The 12,513-nt window shown below is 33.8% G+C and overlaps 1 protein-coding gene across 5 annotated transcripts in view; it reads left to right on the top strand.

Annotated features, from left to right (window-relative positions):
• The first annotated feature begins 3,158 nt into the window (after nt 1–3,158).
• Nucleotides 3,159–12,513, top strand: part of PTPRC (protein tyrosine phosphatase receptor type C) — a 138,522-nt gene continuing 129,167 nt past the window's right edge. For 3 of the 5 annotated variants that reach the window (XM_074222295.1, XM_074222297.1, XM_074222296.1), the window contains exons 1-2: nt 3,159–3,270; nt 3,360–3,469. In XM_074222295.1, coding sequence (XP_074078396.1) covers nt 3,403–3,469 — 67 coding nt within the window. In that variant the 5' untranslated portion in view covers nt 3,159–3,270; nt 3,360–3,402. The remainder of the gene's footprint in view (nt 3,271–3,359; nt 3,470–12,513) is intronic. The other 2 variants (XM_074222298.1, XM_074222299.1) reach the window with 1 other exon arrangement.

Here is a 12,513-nt window from a genome sequence, read left to right on the forward strand (position 1 = left end):
TTTGAAACTGAACATCCTAAAGCTCTTTTAAACTCATCATGCCCAAAACTGAACTCTTTATTTTTCCCTCCAAACTCATCCTTCTTCCTATTTCTCCTACTATTGTTTAGAATACCATTATCCTGTTGGTTATCTAGATCCACCACCTAGTTGCTATCTTTTATTCCTCATTCTTTCCATTCCCCATATCTAATCTGCTGTCAAAACTTGCTGATTTTACAAATAAACCCTCTTCTCTCTTCTAACTGTGCTGTCATCCTAAACTAGACCCTAATTACCTCAAGTTCAAGCAATTACAATACATTTTAGTCACTCTCTCTGCCTCAAGTCCCTCCCTATTTCAGTCCTTTCTCCATTCGCATGTCAAATTGATCTTTCTAAAGCACAAGTGTGAACATGCCACCCTTCTGGTTCCCTAATGCCTCTAAGATCAAACATACAATGCTCTCTTAGACCTTGAAAGCCTGTCCTAACTTGGCTCCTCCTACCCTTAGTCTTTTCACTTTCCTCCTCTCCACAGGGTCTATGTCCTGACAGGTCATCATCCTTTTACTTCATGTTCAATGATGGCATGAATGAATTCCTTTAAGTCTTTTAGCAGTTGATAGATGATGGTTTACATATCTATGGGCTACTCCACCATTTAGTTTGAGTAGACCAACCCAATTCTATGTTCTATATCTTCATGCTTCATTCTCAGACAATTTATTTCCATTGATAGTTGTATTTGTCCAAACTCCAACTGGCAGGAGTTGAATAGGACTGGTCAGTTTTTGCCAGTTGATGTGCTCATACAGGGTATAATTGTAAGTCAGAAGTGTCCTAAAATAGACACCTGATGCCATTTAGATGAACTACACCCAGGAGGTGGGACCTAAATTTGCCCTAAAAGCAAACTGACAATATATGTGTGAAGCTACTGGGGTCGATCCAGTTCCAATTTATTGCAACAATTTCCTTTAGAACTCCCCCCTTTGTGCTTGTAGATCTCTGTTAGTGAGTTGGCTGCAACGGGAATTCAATTTTAGCTAAACTTTCTAAAATCCTTTGAGTAAATCCTCAAAACTTTTCTCTGCAATGATACAAGCAGACTCCATTTCAGGAGCCTCTGCTTCAGTGAATAATCAAGCTGCTATTTGAAAACTCATGCTTCTTCCTTAGTTCCTTGATAGAGAAAGTCTTCCTACTCAAACTCCCTCAGTTACAGAGAAAATCACTGTCTTATGGGCAGAAGAAATAGCATAAGTTTGAGATTTTCTTATGACTGCTGAGAGTTCCAAGTCTCTTCTTTACATCTGCTCCAATTTTCTTTAGGGTTTGATTTCAATAGGGTACAGTGAAGCATCTGGGTGGGAGAGAGCCTTCTCTCTCTAGGCTGTGGTCTTTCAGTTCCAACTCTCAATAACTGAACTTCCTTCACTTGTTTCATTAGCTACTTTTCCTTCTTCTTTGCATGATGCTTAAAAAACACAATCTTTGTGTTTAGTTTTTGAATATATTGGTCAAGTTTACATTAAATGTTATTATATTAGCAATTCAGCCTCTGAAGTAGAATCAACCTCAACTAGGGAATACTAGACTTGGTTCTTTTTTTTTTCTTTTGCACTTCCTGGCAACCTTCTTTAGCACTTAACTAATCAATTTACATGATGGGGTGGAGGGGAGGAGGGTGCTCTCTCTTAAATTGATATCCTCTCCTCTCAGAAAGAATGTTAGAGGTGAGACTGGCTCAAGTTTGTATCCTGCCGGTCCAGATTCAATGATAACATTAACATTTTACTTATCTTAGTCATATCTTGGAAAAAAGATATTCAACAAAGATTCAATAGCACTTAGCTTGGGTAGACATCTCTATCCCTAGTTTATCTCCTATGGAAAGTTTAAGGACATTTGCCAAGTCTGAAGAGCACTTCTATGAGTGGACTTTTTAAATCCTATATGTGACCAGGAAGTCACGTCTATCTAACTAGAGGCCACCAGGAAGCTATGTCAAGGGAGAAGTGACTTGAGTCTTTACATAGCCTCCTCGACTCCCATAAAGTCTGATTTTGGTTGCCTTTTGGAAACAAGTAACTAGGTGAACACCTGCTGTGTGGGGAGGTTAGATGGGGAAGGGAAGAGCAAAGGGAAGAAGTATTCTTATGGAAATTACTATGCCCCAGACACTGTGTTGGTCCTCCTAACAATCCTGTGAGGTAGGTATTGGAAACCCTGGTAGTTATTGGGTCTTGTCAGAAAAGTCAACTAATATAACAATTGAAATTTATTAATTATCAACTGCATCCTTGGTCCTGTGTTAAATGCTAGGAATACATGAATAAAAATGAAAAAAAAAACCTTTCATATTCCAAATGCAAGGCTTACTAGTTCTTATTTACCAAGCCCTTTAACCATTCTCTTTATTGTAAAATGGAAATAAACATCATTGCCAGGTCTATCTTACAGGGTTGTGATTCTCAGATAAAGTAAAATATGAAAAATCCTTTGCAAACACTAGATTTACATAAAAATCTTCATTTTTAGGTAAAACACTGAATTATTGATCATGAATATTTGATGTGAATGCATTCCCTTATCTTCATTTCTTATAATCCCTAGTTTCCTTCAAAATTAAATTAAAATACTACATCCTACATGAGGTTTTTTCCTGACCTCTCTAGCTGCTCTCATCCTCTTAAATTATCTTGAATTTTCTTTCTATACCTGTTCACTGTTTGACCCAATTATATCATTAGCATAATCAAAATAAAGACACCTAGAATTTCTGGTCCACAATTCTGAAGAGTCCCATTTCTAAGAAGCCAAGAGCCTATAGAATAGATCTGTATGTTATGATCAGTCAGTGAGTAGTCACACATTTCTATTCTGTCTCAACTTTTTTCATCAGTCAGATGAAAATAAATACTGAGAATTTGTTGGGATTTTGAAAGAATTTATCAGAAGAATTTTCTGCAGTGGAAGAAACATTATTTGGAGTTACAAAAAAAAAAAAGAGGATTGTCCATTCTTTAGAGAAAAAGGATCCCTTTAAAAGGGCCTCTTAATGCATCTCAGAGACTCAAAATGGCTAGAAATAAGGAAGTAAGATGTCATTGCACTGACTTTGAACGAGTCTCTTGACTTCCTGGAAACGGGACTCTACAGCATTTTTTTGAGAAGTAGGTAAAACTGAATCTGACATCACTACCTAGTAGTGCCTGTAGCTAGCAAGTGGTTAGTTGAAGGGTAACAGAGGAAATTGCTCTCTGACTGATAAGACAACCCAGCAGAGTATGTGCTCTGTTATTTTATTTTTGATTCTCTTTTTTGGAGAAATACTTTTTTCCCCCTCAAGCAATAACAATTATTTTCCTTTTCAGAAGGACGCATGCTGTTTTATACAGCTGATTCCCAGATATAACCATGATTTTGTGGCTTAACCTCTTGACATTTGGCTTTGCGTTTCTGGACTCTGATATCTTTGTCACAGGTATGTGCTTGGTTCTTCATGATTTCTTGTTTGAAATTTTATTTTAGAATTTTTTTTAAGATGAGCATAAAACTAAAAGAAAAGTTTGCAGTGGGTGTCAATGTAGAGTTGGTAACTTGGAAATAGGAGACACAAAGACTAATATTTCTTTAGATAACATGGAGGCTTAATGTAAGCAACAGATTATAAGGCTTCCATTGGAAGAAGGTATGTTTTTTATGAAAAAAAGTTATAAGAAAAAAGAAAACTGTTTTCAATTTTTTAACCTTTTGCTCAAGTTTCTTAGAAAAGCAAAACATTTTAAAAGAAATGTTCTAAGATTTTTCCAACATGTCACATGTTAAATTTTGTTATGATTTTTAAAATGAGAAAATAAGGCTTTTTTTTCTTTAAACATTTACAATATTTTCAACATCCTGCTTTTGTGAAACTATACAGAAGGATTTTAGTTGCATGTAAGACGCTTCTTGTCCTGAGCCCCAAATTTGCTTCCTCAAATTTTCATGACTGCTCTCAACATTTCACTTAATTCCAAGTTTATATGATGATGTGGAATCATGTCAATGTTAATATTCTGTTGATTCCTATTACTAAAAAGTTTTCACATTCAGGTTTTAGTCTAATAGAAAAGTCATGGATTGATTTGGTACTCATTTTTATGCCTAGGAAACCAAGGGGCCAACACCCTTCCTGGGTGTATTGGTGAATTTTAGATGTCCTTGAAAAGACAAGGGGGACATTGAACCTTAAGAAGGCACAAAACTAATTTTCCATGGAAATACTTCATATAGTTTTGGCTTACTGTATTTTCAGAAACAGTTTTAATTTGATTCCCTGATATAATTTGTGATTCGAATTCATTGACAACTGTGTAATGAATGTTTGATCAGTATTTTCCATTCTAACATGAATACACTCCTGTTGGTCACAATGATGGTGGGAAACATCTGGGTTTTAGTATTCTTTTTGTGATTTGCTTAATACTAACTTTACAATGTGATTCTAAGTAATTAACATGAAGTTGATTTTTTTGGAAGCCTCCTAATAAAGTAAATGGAGAGACTTTTCTGTCTACTCCTATTCTGTTTTCATTTTGAAATTTTTTTACACTCTCTTCTGGTCTTTTTTTTTTTTCAAGAAAGGAAGCTATTAGCTACCTCCTGAATTTATTCTAGGCTAACATAAGGGAGTAGATGAGGAGGGGAGTCTGAGATGGAGTTTTTCAAATGATAGATTTTGTTTTTTTCCTCTTTTTGGCCAGCAGTGTCTCTTGGTTCAGAATATTTTCTTATCTACTTGCTATCTGTAATCAAGTAGAGGATCTTACTGAGAAGTGAAAAATAAGATAGCAGCAGTTTGAATTTTAAAGCATTTTGGAAGGAGAAAAAGTGGTATTTTTTGCTCTCACTAAATCATAGAACATTTTCATTTCTATAAAGTTCATGCTTATAATATTTCCATGTTGAAAGCTTTATTAAATAAGCAAAATTTCATTTTTGTTTTTGTTGCAAGGCAATGGGGTTGTGTCTTGCCCAAGGCCACACAGTTAGGTAATTATTTAGTGCATGAGGCCAGATTTGAACTCCGGTCCTCCTGACTCCAGGGCTGTTGCTCTATCTAGTGCACCACCTAGCCACCCTGCATCATTTCATTTTTAAAAGATGTTACTTTTATAGTAATATTTTATATGGAAATAGGTCTAACTTTTTGAGAAACTTTTTTTTTGGTTTTTGCAAAGCAATGGGGTTAAGTGACTTGCCCAAGGTCACAAAGCTAAGCAATTATTAAGTGTCTGAAGTCAGATTTGAACTCAGTTCCTCCTGACTCCAGGCTTGTTGCTCTATTCACTGCGCCACCTATCTGTCCCAAGAAACTATTTTAATAATATTATAATAATATTAATGGTATATGACAGAATATTTAATATATTTTAGGTAATTGAAGATCAGAAACTTAGTCCTTTTATCTTTTACATGACCTAGCAGAGTCTTGATTATACCAAACAATCAAATATTTGTCAAAGGAATAAATGAACAATTAGTGATATATATATATATATATATATATATTTAAGATTCTGTAATATATATATATATACAATGTATGCATTACATAAAATATGTTAATAACACTAGAATGAGGGTGATGATTTATTAGTATTAACATAAAGCACTATAAATATTATCTGTTATTTTGATGATCTAAGTGCAGAGTTTCACTAATAAACTCAATATAAAACATTTACTGTATGACACTGATAACAGGGAATTAATGCATTTTACCACAACCAACACTTCAACATGAAGAATTTTCATCTTGGGTTGCTATGAGTGAAATGTATATTTTGCATTTCAACAGCATTTCAGTTGTTAAAATTGATAAGTATTGGAGAATTGGATAAAGAAGAGGTTATATTTTGAAAATACTGAGCTTAGAGGGATGGATCACCATATAAGGGAAAATGTTTTATTTTTCTTTAAAAGGAAAGGTTAAGTAAGCCGTTTTCTAATACAGAAGGTGTTTCAGAAGGCAACTGAGAAGGAAAATTTGTATCTTTCAGAAAGTACTGCAATGTATTTGCTGTAAGTCAATCATTGTTGGTGTATCACAGTCTATTCTATGACTTCAGATTAGCCAATGTCTGACATCCATTCAGTTTTCCAATTCAGTCTGGAGAGATTTTGACTCCAGAAATAATTTTTGATTTTTGGATGTGAAGTCAATGGGAAAAATTCATTTACTTTACCAAATGCTTTGTTGGCTTTACTAAGAAGAGTGGTTTTTCAAAGTGAGGGCTATATTTATTTAGACTATTTTGAAAGATGAATTATAATTTTAGGGTTTTTTGCATTGATTGATTTTTTAATTGATGTTTTACTTTTTCCCAAATATATGTCATGAAAATTTTTTTAACATTCATCCATATGCTTATGTGTATTTCTAAGTTACAAAATTTCCTTCCACCATCCCTTTCCAACCCCCCTCCCCTAAGCAGTGAATAGACACATTAATATTGTATTTACACATTTGTGTTAAGCATGTTTACAAGTTAATCATTTGGGGTATGATGAATTAGGATTAAGGAAAAGAAATATATAAGAAATATTTTTTTAAAATGAATGTAGTATTCCTCAGAGTCTGAAGAATTTTGTTTTGTTTTCTTTTTCTTTCTCTGGATGGTGACAGAATTGTCCATGGCTGGTCTAATAAGATTGTCCTAGCTCTCTGAACTGCTAAGAGCAGTTGCATCCATCAGGGTCACAATGTGTTAATGTTAATGTGTCCATTGTTTTCTTGGTTCTGCTCCCTTTACTCAGCATCAGATCCTGTAAATCCTTCCATGCTTCTCTGGAGTCTTACCATTTATGATTTCTTACAGAACAATAGTGTTCCATAATATTCATGTACCATAACTTGTTTAGCTACTCCCCAATTGATGGGTATTCCCTCAATTTCCAATTCTTTGCCACTACAAAAAAGAGCTGCTATGGATATTTTGGAACATGTGAAATTTTCCCATTTTTTTTATGATTTCTCCTGGATGTATACCTAGAATTAGAATTGCTGGGTCAAAGGGAATGAACAGTTTTATGCTCTTTGGGTATAAATCCATATTGCCCTCCAAAATGATTGGATTCATTACCAACTCCACCACCAATGCATTAATCACCCAAACCTCCCACAACCTCTCCAAAATTGATTATTTTCCTTTTTCCTCATCTTAGCCAATCTGATGGGTATGAGGTGATATCTCATAGTTATTTTAATTTGCATTTTTCTAATTGGTAATGATTTGGAGCATTTTTTCATATGATTATATATAGCTTTAATTTCTTCATTTGAAAATTGTCTTTTCATATCTTTTGACCATTTATCAAATGGGGAATGACTTGCAACCTTATATATTTGATGCAAATCTCTATATGTTTTAGAAATGAGACCTTTATCAGAACTTCTAATTGTGAAGTTTGTTTCCCAATTTTCTACTTCCCTTATAATCTTGGCAGCATTAATTTTATTAGTCCAAACCTTTTTAATTTAATGTAGTCAAAATCATTCATTTTGAAGTTTATAATATATTCTATTTCTTGTTTAGTCATAAATTTGTCCCCTTTCCATAGATCAGATAGATAATTTCTTGATCTATTAATTTATCTATGGTGTTGCCCTTTATGTTTCAATCCTGTACTCATTTTGACCTTATTTTGGTTTAGGTTGGGTGATGTGGATCTATGCTTAAATTTTACCATACTCTTTTCCAGTTTTCCCCCAAATTTTTGTCAAATATTGAGTTCTTATCCCAGGAACTAATACCTTTGGGGTTGTCAAACACAAGATTACTGTAATCATTTACTGTTGTTTCTTTTGAACCTATCCTTATCCTATGACTCTATTTCTTAACCAGTACCAGGAAACAATTAGAATTTTAGTTAGCATATATTGAGAATATTTTTTCCCTGAAAATAGCATTCTTATTTCATTAGCCATATTATTCTGTATAATTGTTTTGAGGTAAAAATATTTCTCTATATTGACACGTTTACTTCATCTCTATACTTTATAAGACATGAGAGATTTTTTATCTTCAGATAGTGTGAGAAATATCTTATTTGAAACTACCTCTGTCCCTTCCTCCCTCCCTTCCTCTTCCCTCCTTTCCCCCTTCCTTCCTTCCTTCCTTCCCTCCTTCCTTCTTTCCTTCTTCCTTCCTCCCTCCCTTCTTTCCCTCCTTCCCTCCTTCCTTCTTTCCTTCCTTCCTTCCTTCCTTCCTTCCTTCCTTCCTTCCTTCCTTCCTTCCTTCCTTCCTTCCTTCCTTCCTTCCTTCTTTCCATTAATCAGCATTCACTTATTATGTTCTTTAGTAGTTCCCACTTTCGAGAAATTTTCCTTCTTTTCCTCCTTCCTTTCCATCCCTTCTTCCTTTTTTACATGGTTTGTACTTTTTGATTTTGATGACATGAAAACTGAGTTCTGAAAAGTACTAAGATTTTAACATTGTTTCTAAGGTATATAGTAGCACATGTTCTTTGGGAAGATGACTGGGTTGATTTAGCCACATTATGTAAAAGAACAGACAATATTTAAAAATGAAAATGACAGTTTTTTTAAATTGTAAATACAAGAGGTAGATCACAAAATCTGCATTAAGTTTAACTTCACAGGCATGGAAAAAGTGATTTCTCTCTAGTTCTCCAGGAGATATTGATAGTCATATCTTTCACATACACAAACTTCTCTCTGAATGTTCTGTTTTTTATCCCTGGGGTTAAAATGCCTGGTTAGTTGTAAAATTTCTCGATAACTTGTTGGAAAGGATTTAGTTTTGAGAGTGGAGTTAGATATAGGAATTCTTTGGAAGATGCAGCTGATGACAAAGTCCATTTTTATTTAACATAAAGAAATATCTTGTCATGAAGGAGAATGAATTTGCTTGTGTATGGTTATATAGTGGTTGGTTTAAGCTATTTTTTCATACTAAGGCATTTTCATGGACTAATCATTAATGCAACTTTAGAGCTAGAAGGAACATTTGAAATGACCTTCTCTAAGTCTCTCCTTTGATAGATTTGGACTTTAGCATTTCAAATGTTAAAAATGTTGTTCTATCCAGTTCCATTTGATATTGGCAAAGGAAGATGGTAGAATATGGTAAAGTTATTGACCTTCTTTTCTAATTGTAACTTCCTCTTGAAACAAATATTTATTTTGCCAATTTGCCTTGTTTATATTCAGCAATGGCTTCTTGAATTTATGGACTTTGTTTTTTTTTTTTTTTTTTTTAGCATTTGATGTGGTGGGCCATTGCTTGTTTCAAAAATCCTTAACTTAGGGGCGGCTAGGTGATGCAGTGGATAAAGCACTGGCCCTGTAGTCAGGAGTACCTGGGTTCAAATCCTGTCTCAGACACTTAATAATTACCTAGCTGTGTGGCCTTGGGCAAACCATTTAACCCCATTTGCCTTGCAAAAACCTAAAAAAAAACCCAACTAAAAAAAATCCTTAATTTAGCTTTTAAGATTTTCTTACTTCAAGCCACCTTTCCAGTCATATCTTCCATAACTATCCTATTGTAAAAATGCTTAATCTTTCCCCTGAACATCTCATGAATATTCCTGCCTCAATACTTTAACTCTCACCCTTCTAATTGTCTAAAAAACCTCCTCCTTTGCAAGTTTCTGAATCCTACTTATCCTATAAAGACCAGCTCAAATTCAACTTCTTCTCTAAAAATATTCTCAATATTCTTTCTCACAAGAAACTGGTGTTTTATGAACTCATAGCCTATGCTATTCATTGTGCCAAATCACAAGGCAAGTTTCTTGAGAGCAAGGATCTTATATTTTATCATATACCCTATGGAACCCAGCAGATGCCTATTAGCTGAAAAATTCAATTACAGGATTTAAAAAAATAAGAGGTAAAGGTTGAGCATCCATTTCCCCTTTTTTTTCCCATTTGTTTAATACTGCCCAAAAGTTCAAGGTTCAGGTGGAATCAACTGTGAAGACAAGATTTCCCTGATATTATTGGAGGTCTTCAAACAAAGATGGGGTGAGGGCACAGGCTGGATGAGATGACTTCTGAGCTTCCTTTCAATTCTAGTATTTTATAGTTCTCTGATTTCAATACACAGAAGTATTCATTTAAAATCTTATTATTTTTTATTTTTAATTATCATATGGTACATTTTATAAAAATTTATCTTTTTATGTATATGCCATGTTTCTTTATATAATAACATTATATATAACAAATATTGATTGTGCCTCAACTAGATATAACCTTCTTAAATCAGGGACTATTTCATGTGCCTCATTATATTTCCAAAGTCAAAGAAGACATGTTTAAGAAATATTTGGCAAATATTTACTAAAAAGAAGAGTATGAGGGGCAGTTATGCAGTGCAGTGGACAGAGTACTGGCCATGGAGTCAGGAGTACCTGAATTCACATTTGGTCTCAGACACTTAATAATTACCTAACTATGTGACCTTGGGCAAGTCACTTAGCCCCATTGGCTTGCAAAAAAAAAACAAAAAAAAAAAGAAGAGCACGAGATAAAAAGATGGGCACAGAGGAGAAGAGAGACAGGAATGAAGAAGAGGAAAAAAGAAAAGAATTTAAGGAAAAGGAAAAGTTGACCATTTGCTGCTGAGGGAAGGGTGTTGAGAAGGGATGATGGAAGGAAATTTTGTAACTGAAAAATATACATGTACATATGGATGAAAATTAATAAATAATACTTTTAAGAAAAAGAAAAGGGGAAAGATCGGGAGTAATTGAAAATATATAAACATGATGTATTTTTTTACTATACCTGTAATTTCACTGATGTAGAGAGCTCTCTTGATTAACATAGAATAGAAATTGCTCTTTTAATTATTCTCTGAAAAATATAGATAATTAGGTGGCATAGGAATAGAGTATTATAGATGGAGTGATGAATACCTGATTTTAAATCAGTTTTAAATCTAGCTATGTTATCCTGGCCAAAATCAAAACAAATCAAAATTTAAAAAAACTTGGTTTCTTCATATGTAAAATGGTGATAATGATAACACATGACTCAGGGTAATTTTGAGTATAAGATAATATTTATGAAGTGATTTAGCAAATCTTGAATATAAATATATTATATACATATATGTGTAATTTAGCATGTGAAAGGACAATAAAATTCAATCTAATCCTTTCATTTTTGCAGGTAAGGAAATTGAGGCTTAGAAATGAGAAGGTATTGCTTTGTTTAGAGTGGGCCCAAAGACAAGTTTTAGCTGATTATTTAAAAAAGGCAACAGTCGCGTATCCAACCTTATATTGTTAGTTATAGCTATACTCTCTTGCAGAGAAAAAAACCACACAAAAAAACCAAATAATCAAATTAAAAACCCCCAGGATCCTAGCACTAGCCAGTCATCATGTCAACTCATGAAATTAGTCACAGAGGAACCAGGCTGGGGAGTATGGATGATTTAGTCTCTCATGACTACAGCTGGAGTCAGCACTTTTAAAAAAAAAGGAGAAAATAGTAAAATGTTTGCTGTTACCCTCATTTTTAAATTAAACAAAAGAAAGAAAAGCTCACCTTTTGATATAATTTATTATTTTAATTATAATTCAATATATAATTCAATATTTATCAATAATTGGAGAGATGAGAAAAGAATTATTTTATATTTTGTCTTTGTGGTATAGTATGAAAGATCACTGAATATGGATACATGCTAAAGGTGGTTTGATGGACCCTGAGTTCAAATCTTGATGTTGATGTCTGTCCTTCCTTCTTGAATCAGAATTGCTAGAGATGGTCCTGGATGTGGCAATCTGTGTTAAGTGACTTGTTCAAGGTCACACAGGTAGGAAGTGTCAAGTATCTGAGGCTGGATTTGAACTCCAGACCTCCTGACTCCAAAGTGCTCTGTCCACTGTACTAATTAGTTGTCCTTCAAATCTTGACTTGACTATTTACTACCTATGTGGGGAATTCATTTCATCTCTCTATGAGTCCCAATTTCCTCCTTTGTAAACTGAAGGAATTAAAGCAGATGATCCCTAATGTCCCTCTTAGCTCTATGAACTTGAGTATGAAAAACCATTAAAATCTTTAGATACACAAATTGTTATTACTTCATGAACTTAAAACATAATTGAGTTATGCTTGTTTTCTACCAAAAAGAATTGGTAAAGAGAGAGGTATTCTGTAATAGAGTTAATAAAAAGAAAATATATATCTGCACCTGTTGAACTTCACATTCTTGCTTCATATGCTATACTCCTTTATCTTATAACACGCAATACACCTGCAGATGGAACTTGGATAAGTAGGCTTGACTCTGTTTGCTTGTATTTATTATACTGACTTTACTAGACAATCTAATCCAATTCAATCAAAGCTGTTCTTGGAATGATAAGTCATAAATATCATCTTGGCAGAGCAAAAAAAAAAAAAATCCCATAACACCACCAAAACAATGCAAGTTATCCTTAGGGGATTTTTACCACTGAGAGAAAAATGTCAAATATCACTGACCTTTTTTTTTAAAG

This window comes from Macrotis lagotis, chromosome 2, assembly GCF_037893015.1.
Source record: "Macrotis lagotis isolate mMagLag1 chromosome 2, bilby.v1.9.chrom.fasta, whole genome shotgun sequence".
In the NCBI taxonomy this organism is placed as follows: domain Eukaryota; kingdom Metazoa; phylum Chordata; class Mammalia; order Peramelemorphia; family Peramelidae; genus Macrotis; species Macrotis lagotis.